The sequence below is a fragment of the Carassius gibelio genome, chromosome B6, assembly GCF_023724105.1.
Source record: "Carassius gibelio isolate Cgi1373 ecotype wild population from Czech Republic chromosome B6, carGib1.2-hapl.c, whole genome shotgun sequence".
Taxonomy (NCBI): Eukaryota; Metazoa; Chordata; class Actinopteri; order Cypriniformes; family Cyprinidae; genus Carassius; species Carassius gibelio.
The window spans coordinates 7,900,731-7,921,285 of record NC_068401.1 but is presented as its reverse complement, the minus strand read 5'-3'; the positions used below and the strand labels follow the sequence as shown (position 1 = coordinate 7,921,285).

The 20,555-nt window shown below is 36.6% G+C and overlaps 2 protein-coding genes across 2 annotated transcripts; both read right to left on the bottom strand.

Moving 5' to 3' along the window:
- Positions 1-342: 342 nt before the first annotated feature.
- On the bottom strand, positions 343-10,480 carry arl8ba (ADP-ribosylation factor-like 8Ba). The gene is made up of 7 exons (XM_052559311.1): positions 10,228-10,480; positions 3,485-3,565; positions 3,297-3,370; positions 3,097-3,190; positions 2,939-3,006; positions 1,410-1,480; positions 343-1,310 (listed from the first exon to the last, which is right to left on the bottom strand). The coding sequence occupies exons 1-7, from the start codon at positions 10,348-10,350 to the stop codon at positions 1,261-1,263; spliced, it is 561 nt and encodes a 186-aa protein (XP_052415271.1). The 5' UTR covers positions 10,351-10,480; the 3' UTR covers positions 343-1,260.
- Positions 10,481-10,915: 435 nt separating this feature from the next.
- Positions 10,916-15,128, bottom strand: tnfrsf18 (tumor necrosis factor receptor superfamily, member 18). Its single transcript, XM_052558082.1, has 6 exons — positions 14,961-15,128; positions 14,498-14,677; positions 14,203-14,290; positions 14,046-14,107; positions 13,340-13,510; positions 10,916-12,391 (listed from the first exon to the last, which is right to left on the bottom strand). Exons 1-6 carry the CDS (start codon positions 15,091-15,093, stop codon positions 12,246-12,248), a joined length of 780 nt encoding a protein of 259 aa, XP_052414042.1. The 5' UTR covers positions 15,094-15,128; the 3' UTR covers positions 10,916-12,245.
- Between the last annotated feature and the right edge of the window lie 5,427 nt (positions 15,129-20,555).

Below are 20,555 nucleotides of genomic sequence, written 5' to 3'. Positions count from 1 at the left end.
CAATCAAATACTGATATACTATAAAATACACAGAAACTTTAGTTACAAGTACCACATTAACTGTTATAATAGCTTCCAATAATTTAAAAAAACATTTAAATCAAAATCTTAAAAATGTGCGAGGATTAAGGTTGAACTACGCTTAAATGGGAAGAGCAATATCAATGTTTTGTTGTTTTAATTAGCAGTAGCTTAAACAAAATGTACAGATTTACTCCAACTTTCAAACTTGAAATTTGAAAACAGGAAATAGCATATGCATGTATAGCTTCACATACTTAATTCACCATAATTTGAGATTAAAAAACAAACCAAATAAAAAAAAGCCAAAACAATGCAAGATTCCTCCTACATGTTGACAATCTATTTATTGGTTTATATTTACAAAAATGCACTGATAATAGTGGGGTTTCCAACATTTGCTTCTTTTCACAAATATTTAGTTGAGAATGATAACAGTACAATAATATACCTTAAAAAGCATGCCTTCGGTACTTGCAGTTCAAAGTAAGGTGACTTTATCCAATCTAATTCCAGGTAGGCACACCCGGTATACTTTTTATCTTAAGGGACAGATACACTGCACAAGGCACTTTAACTTCACCTACTCGCTCTCTCTCAGCTCATGAACAGGATGCAAGGACATCATTGAGCTAAATGAAAACCTTTACCAGCAAAACATTCATCCTCTCAAATATGCTTACACTCATTTCTGTACAAATCTCTCTGAATCATCATTTGAACTGTTTATTTACTGGACTGCTCCTCGTATCTAAAGATTAAACAATTTTCAAGAGACAATTTGGGGGAAAAGAGAAAAGGAAAGAAATAAAAGCAACAGTCCCAACTGATATTACACGCTCTCAGGAGCATAACCTGACAGACTGGAGCAAAAAAGGCAGAACACGATATTTAAGTTTGAACTCTTCTCAGTTTTTATATAGATTTGTTCAGGAAACCCCAAGTGGAGATCACCGGAGCTGCTGGGATTTGCAAACCCATGAATCCATAATGTTCATCTGACAGCAGGCTGTAAGAGGTGGAGGAACTCATTCTGTAGGCTAGCGGCTTTTAGCGACTGATGTATCTTTGACGTAACTGATGCAGTTGGGAGGAGGAGCTTGTGAAGACTTATGGGAACAGACGAGCAGGGTAGTGTGAGGGGGGCTGTATGGAGAACTGTACAGTTTCACAAAGTGAGTAAGAAGTGGGGTGAGAGTAACATGGCAGCGGAAAAACTTGGACCCTCTGAAGACACTTTCAGCTTCTTCTTGACTTTGAGTGCTGTATTAGCCATTGAAGTGTAATGTCTGTGAGGTTCAAGGGACATAACAGTGTCATTTAAGTCAAGCAGACTGGCAACAGCATATAGCTGACAAAATAACTCATCTTCACGGAACATTACTCACCAATGTTATCTTTCTCTTTGCAGGAAATAGAATAGCAGCAGATCTCCCGATCTTGAATAGCAGCCAAGTTCCTAAAGAAATAGCACACGACACAAAATTAATACAGCTATTTTTATGGTGTGGCTTCATTTCAGGCCAACAAGTTTATTCAGGATAAACTGTAAACAGAGTCCTACAACAAGAGCTCCCAGGACACAAAGAAAGCCCCTACAACTCTTAGCCAACAGATGGCAGTAATTCACACAACAACATGAGACCCCCAAGCCATGCAACCTTTTCATTTAATCCAGACTGATGGTTAAAATCTGTCTAGACATTGTGACTCATCTTACTTTCACACATTTGCAAAATAAAAAAATAAGTGGTAAAAAGAGTGAAAAAATTTTTTTTTATGAAACTGATTTTTACAAGTAGAGCATTCCTTTATAATGAAGATAAAGATAAACCGAGATGACCAGAGCCAGTAATGCAATTTCCTAATTATTATAATTATATTAAGTTTTCTATAATGGCAATGTAATCTTATTAGCATCATATGATTTGGCAGAATGCCATCAGAGACAGTAAAAGGCAGAGCCAGCCCAATCGTACAATACTGTAAATGAATGTGAGCAATCATAGCACTAAATGCAGCAGCTTCAGTAATGAATGTCCTACCTTCCTTCCACCTCAAGAACATGCATGTGAATGGATCAGTTATGAAACAATTTTGGCAAACAAAGTTATGCAAATTGGCTAGAGAAATAATAGTATAAAAAGCTATACTGGTTAACAATTTATTTTCCATCCCACATTACCAAATTATTACAATTTTATTTCAACATTTAATACAAATAATGTCCATAAATCTTTTTATGTAAGCGTGTTGACTTTATAGTGCCCCTATTATGGATTTTTGAAAACAACCTTTTCTGCAGTGTATAACACAGCTCTAACTGACTGAAAACATCCTGCAAAGTTTTACATCTGAAAGTGCACTGTGTATAAAGTTATTGCCTCTCAAAAGAAAGAGTCAACTCTGAATCATTTAAACGAGTCATTTTAAAACAAATCCAAAGCCGTTTCATGTTGACAAAAACATGAAACATTAGCATATTGACCGTCCACTTGTTGCACATGCAGACCTGGGAAAACTTGAACCCCACTCCCTCAAACACCGTAGCGGATTCCTGTGGATAGCATCATGTCGAGAAGACAGTGCTCTGCACTATGAGGGTAAATCAGTTTTTACCCTCTGGTTTGAAAATGCTAATTCATTTTCCAATCACCAATCACAGCAGATTAATGAAACCCAAAGACGGTTTGGAAAAATGAATCGTTGAGCAAACCGTTTGGGAGTCGTTGAGCAAATAAGGTAAAAAAAAAAATTATAAGACAATGAAAGTGTTTTTTGACCTTGCACGCATGTCAACCTGATGCTGGGGACTCCCAAAATCTAAATATTAACCTTTCATAACCCATAACTGGGGCACTTTAATTAAAAAAGCACCAGAAAATCATCTACTGCCTTGTGGTGTAGAGCTTCTTACATTTTTTCAATTAGCTGTTTCTCATCTAACGCATTAGGAAGATCTCTCTTATTCCCAAGCACCAACACCTGAAACACAAAAATATTTATAAGAACTGATGCAATAAAGATGTTTAAGCAATGATGTGCTGTAAAAACAAGGTAAATAAAGTAGCTTACAGGGACTCCTTGTAACTGTGGCTTGTCTAAAAGATTGTGCAGCTCGTTTCTGGAAGCTTCAACCTTCTCCCGGTCTGCTGCGTCCACCATGTACCTTTGAGAGAAAATGAAAAAGAAATGAAAGAATGCACATTTCATTACTTCATAATTAAGAATACTGTCCTCTTTCCCTCACAGAAGATGGATGCATTAATACTTACACTATTGCATTCACCCCACGACAGTATCGCTCCCACATGCTCCTGAACCTAGGCTGGCCTCCTATATCCCAGATCTGCTCAATAATCAGACCCATGTTAGTTTAAGTATTTATTATTTAAAAAAAAAAAATTCCACCTTATATTTCTCTTGAATCCCAAGAAGCCAAGATTAATCGTTAGGACCAAACCTTGATGGTGACGTTGCCTTTTGTGACCTTCCTCATGTTGAACCCGACAGTTGGAATCATGTCTTCGCTGAACTGGCCTGACTGAATAAAAAAAGAGAAGAAGATAATATCAACTCATGGAACCACTTTCAATACTTCACCTTAAACGGTTTTGTTTTTCGTTTTTTTTGACGCCCAATTTATTTTCCTGTTGCAAGAGTATAGGCCTGTAGGCACTAGTATTTAAGGGCTTCCCATCAGAAACTTTTATTTGATCTATGATTCATAGTGGAAGCAAAAATCAAGCTAGGAAATTTCTGCGTGGTATATTGCGATCTACTGTGCTTACCTACCGAAATTCTTAAATTCAGGTCACCTGCCTCTGTCAACTCTTCTGCCAAGCAAAGGTTTTGTGCCTGTATCGCACAGAAAAATGTGCAGTCGACACCATCATGGCACCAAACGTTAACTGTTTAAGAGCTTGTAAATTGAGGTGTAATTTTACGGGTTGCAATAGAAGTTCATACATTCCTCATGTTTATTCAAACAACTCACTTAAATCTGTTCTCCCATTTAGCAGTTCATCTTTTTTAAAATAAGTCACGACAATAATAATGACTTATGAGACAGGAATATTTAAATTGCACATCTAAACCACAAGACCACCTTTCCTGTATTGAATCAGTTTTGATGTGGTCTGCCTTTAATGGGGAAATTCCCTCCCCATAAACACTTTCCCTTATTTGTCATGCTGTTGCCAGTAAAACCTAAACATTAGGACCACCTCCCTTCAGTTCTTGACTTCATAGTCATATCTAAAGATGTTATTCCCTCCATAGGCTAATAATAGCAATTATCTACGTCAGCCTGATAATAATAAAAAAAATTATTAAGATGATATCTATATCATGATGCTTACTATACCATGCTATAAAACTACTCATAATGAGATAAAAGATTTTGGTCACAACTCCCACAAGTAGTATATTCCATTTTGTTGTTGTTGTTGTTGTTAAATGTACAGTATGTCTCATACTAAAGCAATACAAGACAATGGAAATAACTGCACTTGACAAACATTCTTCAGTTTTAGAACAGGAATTTTGTCACCCAATCAAACAAACCAAAACACAGAATCTCGCTTCTCTATGAATTATAATTACTTAACAGCATGTTTACTAACTAGAAAACAACTGAGAATATGCTTTATCTTTCAAAAAAATAGTTAAGGACTGAAGTGCCAACATGTCTGGCTGCATGGCTCTTGCGGCTAATAGGAACAAATGATATTGAGTCAGCTCACTATCTCAGACTGTCTGGCAACAGGGAGAAAGTTAAGTGATCAGCCATCACTGCTCAGAGAGATGCTTCAACAAGATATTCTGACAGAGTTTGTTTGAGCACCAGGTGCAAATGGGCAGAAGCTCCAGCATCTCTGTTCCCTGATGGAAACATAACTGCACTTGTTGCTCCATTTGAACAATTAATGAGATATCAGTTCACACATGGTCACCTCAGGAGATGCTATTTCCACCTGAGGTGCTGAAATGATGAAACAGCAAGAGTGTATATATAGAGATGGTGGAGCAAAACTGCACAGCAAAACTGTTCTCCTTGAGGCTGTGAGACAGCTATTCATTACATTATGAAACAAACAAATTCAGCTGCAGTAGGTCAGGTCAGAAAACACAAAATAAACAAATAAATAAAAATATTTAAAATCTTTACTGTTTTTCCGTACCTTATTGCCTTACATATCTATCAAATATCAAATAATAATAACAATTATGTGTTTCTTTCTTTATAAACAGGAACTCATATTTACTGAAACATGTTTAAATCACCTTCTGTGATTCAGGGTTGAGGGGGTCTGCCTTGATGAGGGAAATTCCCTCTTGTCTGCTTTTCCACATCTAGTAATATGTGACCCTGGAGCACAAAACCAGTCAAGAGTAGCACCAGTTTATTTGTAGCAAATTTCTGTTTAGTAACATGCATTGCTAAGAACTTAATTTGGACAACTTTAAAGGTGATTTTTTTTTTTTTTTTTTTCGCACCCTCAGATTCCTGAGGCCTGTACCATGAAGCTGGATTAGGTGGCTAGCCAGCTATATTTCAGCATAGTTTCCGCCAACCCTGGGTTTTAGGTACTATGAAAGTAGCTCGGCTTTAATCGATGTTCGTTGCCATGGTATCTTACGCTGCACGGCTAACCTGCTCCAGGGCAGGTTATGTTCTCAGACTGAAGGTGAACCAATCAGATGTGAGAGAAGTGACACATGTCTGACACAAAGTCACTCCAGTTTATCTTGCTCCAAATTAAAGGTCACTTATGCTTAAAAAAAAAGAAAAGAATAATGGCTTTAATGATAATAACTGAGTCATTTTATGATTTATATAATTATTGTGATTCATATCATTATTTATCTCTTACACACAAGCAATTTTAGTTTAACAGTTATTATAAATTATTTTAAATAAATATTAATGTATACAGATCATGTAATATAAATAAGCTGTAGTGTCAAAAGACTGAACTATTTTAAAAATTACAAATCTGAATTTACATGTTCAAGTCTCTATCACTATATATTTTCAAATGTATAAAATAAGTTAACAAGTTCCACTTGTGACTACACTGATGGAGCAAGATCATTTAATATATTAGTCCTCCTTCATTTTTCATATGTCATTTAAATTTGTCATATTCTTCAATCTCTTAACCTTTAGTTTTGATTCTCGCTGGGTCTCTCGTGATTGGCTGTTCGCCAGTGATGTCACACTTTCATGTGCACGCGCTCCACAAACTCGGGATCAAAGCCTGAATTGACAAAGAAAGTTGATGAACAGCATCATGGTACCAACAAAGCCGGATTGGAGAGGTTTGGTTTTGTCAACTCAAAACTAATCCTGTAACTCTGAATTTGTTCAGCTACCATCATGGTACAGGCCCCAGCTATTCAAATAGTTGTATTTTTGCAAAATATTTTCACATCCTAACAAACCATACATCAATGGAAAGCTTATTTATTCATTAAGAGAGGGGTTATAAGGGTACATTTAAAATAAATTTACCCTTATGACTGGATTTGTGGTCCATGGTCCTGATTAAATGTGTCAACTTTTAATCAGAAAATGCAGCTTAATATTTTATTAAATCCTATGTCCTATTCTAAAATGTAATCTTTTACTGCCTGAAATTTGCATTTGCTGCATTGACCCTGTTCAGCTGTACAATATCAAAGATAAATAATACCAACCAATGACTATTCAAATTACATGATGAAAAAAAAATAATGTGACCAATTCATGAAGTTTAGGTGATGAATCTGACTTTTCTAATCTCATGATATGTACACCACTGCTTATGAAGGGGCTCCAGAATTTAAGACTCCCCTTTAGCACACTCACTCATGACTCATAAGCATGCCAGGCATGTAGAAAATCTTCAGCTTCAAAGAACTCTCCATCAAAAGGTCAATCAGACCTATTCGGGAGAGGAACTTTCTGAAAAAAATTTCAAGAAAGTCCAGACGTGGTCTCTATAAGTTTGAGAGAAGTGATTACAAAGACAGAACTACAAATGAAGAGTTTTGTTCCAAAACACGATAAATGACATAAAAAAATAAAAATAAAATAAAAATCTGTATTGTGTCTGGTGAGTATTGAAAAGTATTTTTTTTTAAAATTTCAATGGATTGAGAAAAAAAATAATATCATGGATTTATTGCATTTTGGAAAATTTATGATAAATCTTTGAAAATCAAAACCTGGATTTGAATGTTTAATGTTATTATAACCTAAAGATGCTATGTGAACGTTTGAAACAGAAAATAGTGGTTTTCATCTTGCCACATTTTGGTAAAGAAAACACATTTTTACTCAAATTAATCAAAATGGATTTATTGCATTTTGGAACCAAACTCTTCAAATACAGGGATCAAACCATGCAAATGCTCACACTGAACACCTGAGTCTTTTGAGTAATTCAAATGAAATCTGAAAAGCTTTCTAATTTTACCAAATTTAAAGACACATTTTAGCCTTACAGTATCTAGCCTTCTACCAAAGCAGATAGAGAAAAAAATGTAACTGAACTGAACATTATCTTGTTGTGTACTCACACACCAAATCACATGAGGAGGACGTCACTTGACCAGGAAGAACCACATTAAAGTCTTGTGACTAATGGCAGAAACTCCCACACTGTCTAAACTCACACACACACACACACACACACACACACATACATACAGTGCATTCAAAAATGCAGACAAAGACGGTGGAACGCCTTGTTTTTTTTTTTTAGTTGACTGACAAACTTTTTAATGGTGACTTTACACTGAATATGCACATTACTTTCACATTGCTAAAAATATTTGATTTCAAATAAATTGTTCTTTTAAAATTTGTATTCATTAAATAATCCGGAAAAAAAGTATCATAGTTTCCACACACAAAAGTTTTTAACAATGATTCAAAGAAAATTGTAATAATGGAGTAAAACTGGATCATCCAATGAACAATAACTATCCAGAATGCTATCATTAAGACATAAAAATATGGTTGAATGACCCCCACATCACACCATGCACTAAAAACATGATTAGACCGGCTCCCAAACATATAGTGCCTTTAAATGAACCAAAAAGACAGTAATTCTGTATCTATACTTTAAAACAGGGGTTGCTAACCTTTTTTATACCATGAACTGGTTACAGTATAAAAGCATTATTGTGGATCAATGAATTATATTGCGTTTTTATATATTCACAGAGTCACAGTTCAGATTATTTTTTCGAATAAGCAATAAAAAGAAATATTTAAAGCACAATGACAATGCTATGAAGCGTTTTTGACAAGCTAAATTTGTGTGTACATATAGGCTACGCAACTCTGTATTTCAGCACTGTCTTAAAGTTTTATAGTGTAAATAATAAATATAAATAATCCGCCAATCACGTGCGTGCCGAACATTATAGGCTCTCGTCTGTACGCATCACAGATCAACTGTGATCCGTTTAACCCCTTATATGTGACAGATTTACTTATTTAACATGAAATCGTCAAATTGTTAGGCCTACTCCATATCAGTCTGATACCACAAAAATACTGAATGAGAAGAACAATCATTAGTGTCATATCTGTCATATTTATACACATTTTTCCCAGAACGTTCTTGAGACCCGGTAGCAATTCTTCCACGGCCCACTAGAGGGTCGCGAATTGGTGATTGGGCATCTCAGCTTTAAAAGATAAGAACTGATGCTATGTCCACATTAAGGGGAAAGTGTTATACATCAGAGTACATCAGAAAATCTGTTTCATCACCATTTAAGATTATTTTTCATAATTGCACAATACTATTATAATTACACTAAACCTGACTAGTTGAACCATATTTATATGTACAACAAATACTTTTGTGCACTGCTCTGTCTTTAGATTGGATTTGGTTCAGGGCTAGGAATGAGATTGCAGAGCAAGTCTCACATGGTCGAGAGTGCGGGGTTATAAAAAAAAAAAATTTGTTGCACCAACAATACAACTCAACGCAATGCAATGCAGAGAAATAATATGTATTATTAGGAACTTATTAGTGACAAATTGGCTTATGCAGAACAAGTATCAAGCAGCATATCACTGTCTTGACTGTATATGTGCAAAGACACTAATAAGTGACTCACTTTTGATCGATGATACCTGCATTGATGAATGCTGATGTTGTGAATAAGATAAAAAAAGCAAGATGACTCTTGTGCTTCCTAGATCATACATCCAGTTTCCCAACAGCAAAATCAAGCTCATCAAAGGACCAACAACAAAAGGATATTTGAGCATGAAATCCACTTATGATGATTTATGAACTTAAATACTAAACTGCTACCACGTACTGTCACTAAAAAGGTTTGCAGGACAGCAGTATACATGATGCATCTATGATGTTTTTTTTATTATTATTATTATTATTACTAATAATAATAATAACAACTGTATAAATTGCATGGTTGATAATGTAAAGCCAACAAGGTGGTGTCCGTGATAGGGTGACCTAATCTAAGTAAAATTAACCTGCTTTTTCTGAAATCAATCAATCAATAAATAAATAAAACGGATATGTCTGTTGTCGTCACATCATCATATTTCTCAAAAGTGAAGTTGCCTTAGCATTTTTAATTAGTCAAATAGTGCAAGTGAAAGCTGAGAGTTCACTGGGTTTTAAATTCACATGCATGAGATTGGAGTATGTCACTCTAATCATTCCTGCAAGAATTATTCTTTACTTCTAAGCTCTTTCATGACCAAAAACTCTTTAAGCATACATAACAACCATAAAACTAAACAATACATTCAGTTAGTTTTGGTTGCCACCATAAATTGGATTTTTATTTATCTCTAGAACTCAGATCAAGAAAACAAATGATTAAACTGAGTTGACGTTATTACAAGTAGGCTTTGGTTTCAGTGATATGTAATTTTACTATATATATTTTGTAAACTGTCAACTGGGGTCAAAACAAACCACCCACTATGCAATCAAATTATTAATGGTCATTTTGGGAGCTAATGTTAGCCTTAGCTTTCCCAAAAACGTAGAATTACGTCCACTTAGCAAGTCTTGCCCACTAATATACTGTGAAAGCATTAGCTCCATTGTCTTTTATATGTAAGCAAGCGTGTTAAGTGCATGGTGAACTGGACTGACATTCAGTCTCTTGGATTTGTTGAACTAACGTTAGCTCATGCTAAACGCAAACACTCACCGCGATTACGTTAACAAACGTCGTTTTCCCCGAATACTGCAGCCCGACGAGGGTTAACTCCATTTCTTCCTTCCAGAAGAGAGACTTAAACCAGTCCAGAAGGCGGTTAATGAGTGCCAACATTTTGATGCTGGATTAAACGGGTCTGTGTTGGGTTTTTTGTTGTTTGCAATGTTTTTCACTTCTAGAATCGTAACGTAGTGTTTAGAGGAACTGACCGCTGTCATATGACTGTGAAACGTTTGCGAACTCAGAGTGTGTCATGTGAGTTGAAGCTGCGCCGCTCATGCGCAGGCCAGCAGTGCCAATGGAAAGTCATTTCAGCGATTCTGTTCCTTTGAACCGAAGAAAGCCAGTCCTGTGTGTATTCAACGTCATAAAGAAATTACTGTCCCCATTACAGCGTAAAAACCATACGTAGCCACACACTACTGCTATTAACGGGTTTTTAAATTAACATTGACAATTATTGCCTATATAAGAGAATTTAGTAACTGTAAAGTTGTCCCAGCAGGGCCATAGCTGGGGTTTAATTTGTTTATTCATTGTATTTATTTATTTGTGCTATATTTACAAAATGTTTAAGTTTTTACATGTTTGTAGGTGTCCAGGTACAGAAAGCGAATAATCAAATGTAAAATGGCACTGCATAGTGTTCACTGTAAAAAAACAAACAGTCAAACCAAAATTTATTCAGTAACCGTCAGCATTTCTCACATTATCACAGTTTATTTGCTATAAGAGAAAATGGTAATAAAATAACTCAAAAGAACTCAAGAGTTAAACTGTGTCAGGACAAATTCATCTTGATAATGTCAGGTAATTTGATAGAAAGGTACATAATGGATTATAATCAACCAAAAACTCAGACAACTGTTATATGACAATATTTACACATCTATCTTTGTTGACCAATTACCAACCAATGCTTAATTTTGTTCAGTCTGTGGTGTAAAAAGTTCAAATTAGCAATTAAAGAAAAAAAAATACTTAACCAAAACATGGACGTGAAGGAGAGCTCGGTGTTGCTGTCAGTGAGACGCGGCTCTCTGTGTGCGCACCTTACAAACAAGCATGTACAATAAACAATAATAATATACATTTCTTGGCAAAAGTCATTGTAATACACTGCTACAACTCTATATATTGGACATTGACCACAATACAATTTAATAAATGAAAATAAAATGCCTACACCAATTTGCTGAAACTCTTTTTTATGATACACACCCACACACACACACACACACAAAACATGTCTATTAGTATATCCATTGATGTAGTAGTGACAATATTTAAAAATGTTTACACTTTCAAATACATGGCCCAAACCTAACGTGCAAATATAAGACAGAAAGTCTTGTTTAGAAAAAGTATGCAAATTATAGATTTTATATTATGTACAGAACCTGTTAACTTTAGAAAGTGGAATATAGAAAGTGCATGTATATATATAGAAAGTGACAATGAAAAATAAATGTGCTTAACAGATGTGAAATAGCTATAAAATGAAAGCAGAAAAGGCACATACAAGCAAATAGAGGACATAGTTCTCATGTGACAAAAGAAAAAAAATCAGACGAACATCACAAAAAAAGACAAATACGAAGCATTAAATACCAAAAAGGCTTGCTGTAATGTCTGTTAATCTTTGGTCAAATACTTAAGAGGTATTTCTTCTATACATTACTATTTCCCCAGGTAAATCTGTTGTGAAACGTTACATTTGTATTGTTTAATTACACACGTTGCTTAATTGCATAATGCAAACTGTTCTGTGCTCATTTAGAAACTGAATCTTTTAACAGGTTTTACTCCTAAAAGGTAACATATAAAGTTGACAGGAAGCATCACTCCTGTTGTACGTCTTGCAAACTGTAAATCCACTTCAGAGAGCAAATTTTGTATCAGAGCAAACATAAACTTGTCACCTTCTGCTCATTCCTCCTTATATGAATCAGTTTCGAAACTGAGATGATGACACCTTTGTGCAGCGATCTTCACTTTACAGAGAACCTTTAGGGAAATCTGTGGACATCATGCTTGCAAGGGACTTCAGCGTGATATGTCAGGTCTTTTTCCTCACCCTCTTCCTCCTTGGATAATTTGCAACTGCATGTATCTGAGGGCAATACCATCCTATGTGTGCACGGTGGTTTGCTTACTGTGGAAAGACACAATTAAAGGGTTAGTTCGCCCAAAAATGAAAATTATGTCATTAATAACTCACCCTTATGCTGTTCCAAACATGTAAGGCCTCCTTTTATCTTCGGAACACAGTTTAAGATATTTTAGATTTAGTCCGAGAGCTCTCAGTCCCTCCATTGAAGCTGTGTGTACGGTCTACTGTCCATGTCCAGAAAGGTAAGAAAAACATAATCAAAGTAGTCCATGTGACATCAGAGGGTCCGTTGGAGTTTTTTGAAGCATCAAAAATACATTTTGGTCCAAAAATAGCAAAAACGACCACTTTATTCAGCATTGTCTTCTCTTCCGTGTCTTTGTGAGAGAGAGTTCAAATCAAAGCAGCTGGATTTCCGGTTCGCGAACGAATCATTCAGTTCACCAAATCGAACTGAATCGTTTTAAACGGTTCGCATCTCTAATAAGCATTAATCCACAAATGACTTAAGATGTTAACTTTTTTAATGTGGCTGACACTCCCTCTGAGTTCAAACAAACCAATATCCCGGAGTAATTCATGTACTCAAACAGTACACTGACTGAACTGCTATTTTTGGACCAAAATGTATTTTCGATGCTTCAGAAAATTCCAACGGACCCTCTGATGTCACATGGACTACTTTGATGATGTTTTTCTTACCTGTCTGGACATGGACAGTATACCGTACACACAGCTTCAATGGAGGGACTGAGAGCTCTCGGACTAAATCTAAAATATCTTAAAATGTGTTCCGAAGATAAAAGAAGGTCTTACATGTTTGGAACAGCATAAGGGTGAGTTATTAATGACATAATTTTCATTTTTGGGCGAACTAACCCTTTAAATCAGACATGGTAATTTCAAACAAAAAAAAGTTTGCAAAAGGTTTACTAATATTTGACATGTGTAATAACTAGAAACTGGAAAAACATGAAAATGTTCGCTTACTTTTTGTGCCCATCTTGTATCTGAAAATTTTAAAAGCAGTATACATGATAAAAACCAGGCAGGTAAACACAGTGACTGCTAAACAGGCCACCATGAAAGTATGAGTCTGATTTCCATTGTATATTGTTGGTTGGCTGTTGGTTGTCTTTGAGTGAACTGTTGTGAATTTTGCTGTGAAAAAAAAACAAAAAAAAACATTTGTAGCATTTCTTAAATACATAGGAAATCTACAAATAAACAAGGGATGTGTGGGAACTGCCTCGTTAGATAGGAGGATATATACTAATTTAAGATGCCTCTTCAAAATCATCAAATATTATTCAATACATTTAAAGGTTAGATACTGATACACATTTAGGGTTCTCACTGCCATGGCAATGGTAATCCAGGAATTATTAAAGTATTTTAAAATTCAGATTTCAAATTTTGAAATCGACACATTTCTGTTAAAAATCTTGAGGTCCGAAAGATTTTTCTTTTAATTATTATTTTTTTTAATTAATACTTTTTTTAAATTAATACTTTTATTCAGGTGGAATCCCTTAAATTAAACACAATAGTTCAAATAAATGCTGTTAGGGTAAATATAAATTATACGCTTTATTTTTAACTACAAATATGGGATGCGAATGGAAATCCATGGTCAACAGGCATATGAGCCCTATGGCAGTATGTGTTAAACATGTCAACAGGAAAAAGTACAAACCAGGAGAACCACATCTTGCATTGTGGGTCTGGTTTCCAGGGAAGATTTCACCATCAACACATCTAATTTGAGAAAAATCGGTTATCATTTAATAAACAATCTCAAGGCATTTTCTTTTTCAGAACTCCAATGAAACGTAGCAAACACAAAGCTTTACTTTGTAATGGATTTACACGTGCTGTCCTCGACATCATTGTAAGTGTTACTTGGACATGGCTCACACACGTATTTATAATCAAAGTTACCTGCCAAAACAGCAAACAGAATAAAAGAAGATGAAAATTTCAAACAAGTATTTGAACCATGTTAATGTCTCTCAGCCTCCATCTACACACTTTGACCATAAAAAGTCCCCATGGAAAGACCCATAACTCATAAATAACAACCATAGTGGAGACGTGTCATTTCATTTAATAATAATGATAATAATAACAATAACAATAACACTTTACCATATCTCTGTAGCTGATATCCAGGATGGCATATTTTCCTGGGCTTACATTGACCACATTTATCATTAGAACATAAGTGATTATCTTTGCAGAGACATTTTTCCATATCCGATGAAGCTTTTGAACATTTCTCACACACACTGTCACTTTTGTTCTCTGAGCATGGCTTGGGAAAGTAACCTGTAAAATGCAACAATGAATGACAATCAAATAAATGTAGAACATTTTCACATCTTTCTTCAGTGTAACCAACTTTGACTTTCTCCAGAGGGTTCTGCCAATTATATCATTTATCTTCTATAATAAGTGAAACTTGAATATTAATGTCTGCTAATAAAGCTTCTACTTGACTTATAGATAAAGAATATGTACAGCACTAAAGTTTAACATTTCTACATGCATCAATCACAAACAGAGAAAGACAGTGCTCCTTCCAGTTTTGAGAATAGTAGAATGATCTTACCTGAAGGACAGGCTTTACAACATATCTTGTTATATTCAACCTCAGTGGTCCAGTCACAGTTTATATAAGCCAGACTCAGAATCCATCTGCCACAAATACAGAGCAGCATTAACCAGAGTTTAGCAGTGTCCATTGTATCACAGTGGTAGATTGAGCATTGCTATCTTTTCCCATTGCCTTTTATGACTGCTGTGACCTCATCTCATGACGTTTTCTCACACACCCACATGAAGAGGCGTGCAGGGCCAAAACCAATGTGACCAGGACTGAGAGTAAAAACACGCAAAGACCTGCAACCAAACTGCGCTGAGCTTTTGTTTCACAATCGCACTGTACATGTTCTAAAGAATTTCTTTGAGAAGTATGTGCTTTGTGTCAGGGAAAGGGGGAAGTAAACATTATGCAGTTTATGAGTGAGGGAGAACTATATGACCCTTGGATCTTTTCATCTTTTCCATTTAAGGACAACAAGGTCTTTGATGTTGTTGGCTGACATGGAAACTGTGGCTGGATGTGAATATCCAGGAAATATTTATGAAAAAGTCATCCACTCTTTCACAGATCATAAGATGATTGTGGGTCATGGTTAATCCAGAAATGAAAATTCTGTCACCATTTACTCACCCTCATGTTATTTCCAAACTTTCATTTTCTTTCTTTTGTAGAAATTTATAATTGTATAATGTATTATTATAATGTATAATGTATTGTTTAATTATAATTCTAAATTATACATACCAGGAAATAAAGAAAAGAAAAGAAAAAAAAAACTTTCATAACCTTTCAGTGAACAGACCTTAAACCCAGACAGGAAGCAGTTTCGGCCCAGATCTGGCCCACATTTGGCCTGCATGGAAATCATCCGGCCTGGTTCTGAGCCGAAAGTGCTTCCTGTCTGGGTTTAAGGTCTGTTCACTGAAAGGTTATTTTGGAATCTTTTTATATGGACAAGAAAACCTAGACGCATTTTCCAGAATATCTACTCTTGTGTTCCACAGAAGAAAATCAGTCACACACATTCTTATTTTGTATCACAAAGCGTGTCAGTAATCATGTGGCATCTTATCACATGAGGCCCTAACAGGGAACAGGTATGAACCAGTCTTGTGAAAGGTCAACTTCCCCCTTAATATCAGCTAAAACTCACTACAGTTTAAGCAGTTTTTGTCAGATGAAATGACTGCAGTGGTGTCTCTACATTAAGAGTCAGTTGGACCAGGACCCATAAATTTGTGTGCCTCTTAAATGGCTGTGGCAACTGATTGTAAATTCTTAAGTATACACCACAATAACAATTTGTTAGAGGACATCTGGCACTTTTAAATCAAGAGACAGTGACAGGGTCAGCATAAGTGATGGAGAAAGTGAAGAAGAGTCGAATCTATACGCAACATGAGCTGGAATCAAACTCTCCAGCATCGCAGCACCACATACACTAACCACAGGTGCACACATGCCAACCACTGGCCCACTACTTCATTAGCAATACTGACTTTTCAAAGAATGTAGGAAACCTAAGCAAACCACCATCTTCAGTTTTGACAGGCATGTATTCAAATAGTAGCTGATATACAACTTCTCCACCACCTACATACTCTGCTACGGGTAATAAAAACATCGCCGTCACCAGTGTTATCAGGGTCATCTATAGTGTGTAGTGTAAAAGGAAGGACCACAGCATCAGAAAGGATCTCTAAAACCTCTGTTGACAACATCTTTACCAGTCTGAGAAAATGTTACAGTCGGAAAGTGTTTTTTGCTTTCAATTTGTAAGATTACTTAAAGCGAATGTGAAATAGCATTCACAACCCATTTTACCTCAGTGGTGTAACATATTTATTGGCAAAATAAGATAATGGATTCAGTTTGATCATGAAAATTAGGATTTCCACCTGTTCCTCTGATGTTACAAACGCCACTCAGGACATTAGATTACAGGTATTATAGGCTGTTACCAATATCTACTGACCACGTTCAGAGCTAAATAATAATATTCATAATAATGCTAGAAAACAATGTTAAAATTTGGTACAAATGTTACAATTCTTGAAAGAGTTAAAAACAACACTGCCAGTAAAAAAATATGGGGGGGGGGGGTGTACTAATGCATGGCCTCTATGGTTTCCATAAACTATCATTACTGATTTGCAGCAATGCCATTTTCTCTGTTATGTCAGTGGAATTATATTAGGTATATTCTTTTCTTTTGCTTGACCTGTACTTAAAAAAATAATAATTTAATTGATTTCATCAAAGACTATTGGTATGAACATCTTTGCTAACTGAAAGTTGATAAATGCTTAAAAATCTTTCAGTTCTTGTTTTGTGTATGAGAGAATAGGCTGAATTGTGCCTAGATTTGCAAGTCAGCTATGACCTTTCGTTCAAAGATAAACACGTACCCACAAATATCAAATCCTCATATCTCGTCACTCATTCCACCAATCATTTACAAAGTCGTGAACATTGTTATAGTCTGCATATGCATCTGAATTTTCATGATTTTAAATATTTTAATAAAAAGCCTGAGATTATAAGGTCTTGCAAGTAGAGAGGATTGGACAAGATAAAGAAAATGTGCAGAAGTCAAGTCACCTTTACACAATACAGGCTGTGTCAAATCAGCTTTCCAATGTTAAACAGGGAAATTCAGTGTCGATAATGCATGAGGACAATGTTGATTTTGTCATTTCGTCATTGATTCAGTGATGTCAGCATCCAGCTCAGTTTAGTCCTTTTTAATTAGTGTTTGTATAATCAAGTCGACAATATTGCCAGAAATGAAGTGTCCCCAACTAAACAAGCCAAAGGCGAAAGTGGCAAGGACCCTGAGCTACCTGTACATCGGTGACAGAAATGGAGAAGAAGAAAAAACCTTGGGAGAAAGCACAGACGAAAACAGCATTGTGTGGTTTGATTCCAGGCTGCAACACAAGTCAGAGGACTCGTCTGGTACTTTAAGCCTTCGCTGAGAAATTGTGCTGTTGGCCGACAAGGTCTTCACAGGGAATCTGTCTCCAGGATTCATCTAGTTAACACGGTCTCTGCTGACATTCAGAAATCTTATACGTGTATGCCAGGCTAAATAGATGGGCATTTAATCTAGATTTAAACTGACAGAGTGTGTTGGCCTCCTGAACAACGCTAGGTGGATTGTTTCAGAGTCTGGGCACTAAAAAGGAAGAGGATATAATGCCAGCAGTTGATTTTGTTGTGTATCTAGTGAAATAATGTCACTATTTGGATAAGTTCTTAGCTAAATTCAATCTAGAGTTAAATATTTTAAATATATTACACTATTTTGAATGAGATCGCTTGGACCATTTTATTGGAGTCATATATTAAAGGTTTGTTTCACCCAATTATGAAAATTATTTTATTTAGTCCTTTGAATATTGTGGGTTTTTTGTTACCTTTGAAAGACCTCTGGGGTGTATTCCAGAAAGCAGGGTTATCTTACCGTGAACTAAACCCTGAACTCTCGGTTGATTAACCCCAAACCTTGCTTACTCGAGGTATGTGGTTCCAAAAACGCATCCGGGAGTAAGTTCATTCAACTCAGAGTATGTTCCTCAAGACATTCTTAACAGAGCGACGAATTGACGAGTCACTATAGAAACGGACGCTAAGAAAAAGCGTGCCAAGCTGTTTCTTTCTTCTTCTTTTGTTCATTAGTTGTTTACATGCTTAGTGCATATGATGGCGGTGCTATCATTTTTTTTTTCTTCCATTTAATCTTTAATCGTTGAGTATGTGAATTATATTGTTTGTTTTATGCTAATTATACATGAAGTAATATCAGATATGTATACTGATTTAGAAGTTTTAAGTTAAACATTACCTTTTCATAGTGTTTTATAATTTATACATACCTCTTAATACATAATTTATAGATAACTCTTATATATGCCAATAAAAGAAATAACCATATTAGAATAATATATTACCTTATTTATTACTTATATTAGCGTTTCCTCATTAACATTAACATCATTATCATTACATGCTATGATCTGGGAGCAGTTTCAGACAGCCAAGCGGGAAAACAAGATATGTACGTAGTTTGGTTGGATCTGGAGAATGCCTATGGTTAAATTCCCCATCAGTTAATCACTTTTGCCCTGGAATTCTTCATACCACCCAGCATTTGGAACCTTATCTCCAATTACTTTAGCAGATTCAAGTTTTGTTATGCAACACAGGAGGCAACGTCAGGATGGCCCCACCTAGAGAAAGGCATCGCAATGGGTTGCTCAGTCTCTCCCATCCTCTTCACAGCAGCCTTTGAAATCATTCTCATCGGTGAGAGACAGATGGTTCGAGGGGTGAAATGACCGTCGGGCCAAAGACTGCCAGCACTGCGGAGTTACATGGATGACGTAACCATCCTCCTTCAAACAGCAGCCTGTACCAACCAGGTAATGAAGAGGTTTGAAGAACTCCTTAGTTGGGCCAGGATTAGGATAAAACCTGCTAATTTCCCGACTCTCCTCATACATAAAGAAGTCAGAAATTATCACATCTCTTTCACAGTGAATAGTGAGAAGATCCCAATACTAGCAGACAACCCGTTCGGAGTCTTGGGAAACTCTATACAGCTGAGTTGTCAGACAAGCATATGGCTAATACAGTAATGTTACAACTCACCGAAGGTCTGACGCGGATCGACAAGAGCCATCTTCCAGGCAAATTCAAGATCTGGTGATACCAATTCACCTTATATAGGCGGCTAATGTGGCCTCTCAAGATGTGCGAGATAACTACCCGCACTGTGCAGAAGATGGACTCAAAAGCCAACAATTAGAAGGAAGTGGCTGGGCTTACCCCGGAGCCTCTCCAGTGTTGGCCTATTTGGGAGGAATGCACTCCAACTGCCACTGAGGTCGATTCTTTTGGGCTACAGACAGGAAAGGCGAGGCTTGTCTTAGAGCTAAGGGACTCATCTGACCCATCTGTGCAGAACACCAAAGCCCCAGTACGAACAGGTCGCAAGTGGAGGGCAGAATTAGCAGTGGACCAGGCAACCAGCAGGCTGAAACACCAAGAAATTGTTGGTAGGACACAGTCAGGGAGAACTGGCCTGGGTTGGGGGACTACTCTGAAGATTTGGTCCAAAGCCACAAGGAAGGAGAGGAAAGACCTAGTGATTTCTGAGGTGGTCAGGACAGAGGAGGAGAGGTATCAGATCAAAGCTCTAAGCCAACGCCAGCAAGGACGCTGGACGACCTGGGAGGGAGTAATAAGTAGGACCATAGGTTGGGCTGATATGTGGAAGATCCCCCAAGCCAGGCTGAGTTTCCTCATAAGGTCCACCTACGACACCCTCCTAAGTCCCAGCAACCTCTGTCTGTGGTATGGCTCAGAGGAGAGCTGCCAACTTTGCAATGCCCCAAATCCAAGCCTCCAGCACACCCTGTCAAGCTGTAAAACAGCATTGACCCAGGGTCGGTATAGGTGGCGCCATGACCGAGTCCTGCAGAAGCTGGCGGAGATCTTGGAGGTACGCAGGGTGGAATTAGCCAGTCTTGGCAGGCAGTTGCGAGTGGAATCTGAGAGTGGACCTCGACCGGGAGCTCCGGTTTCCAACTGAGATCA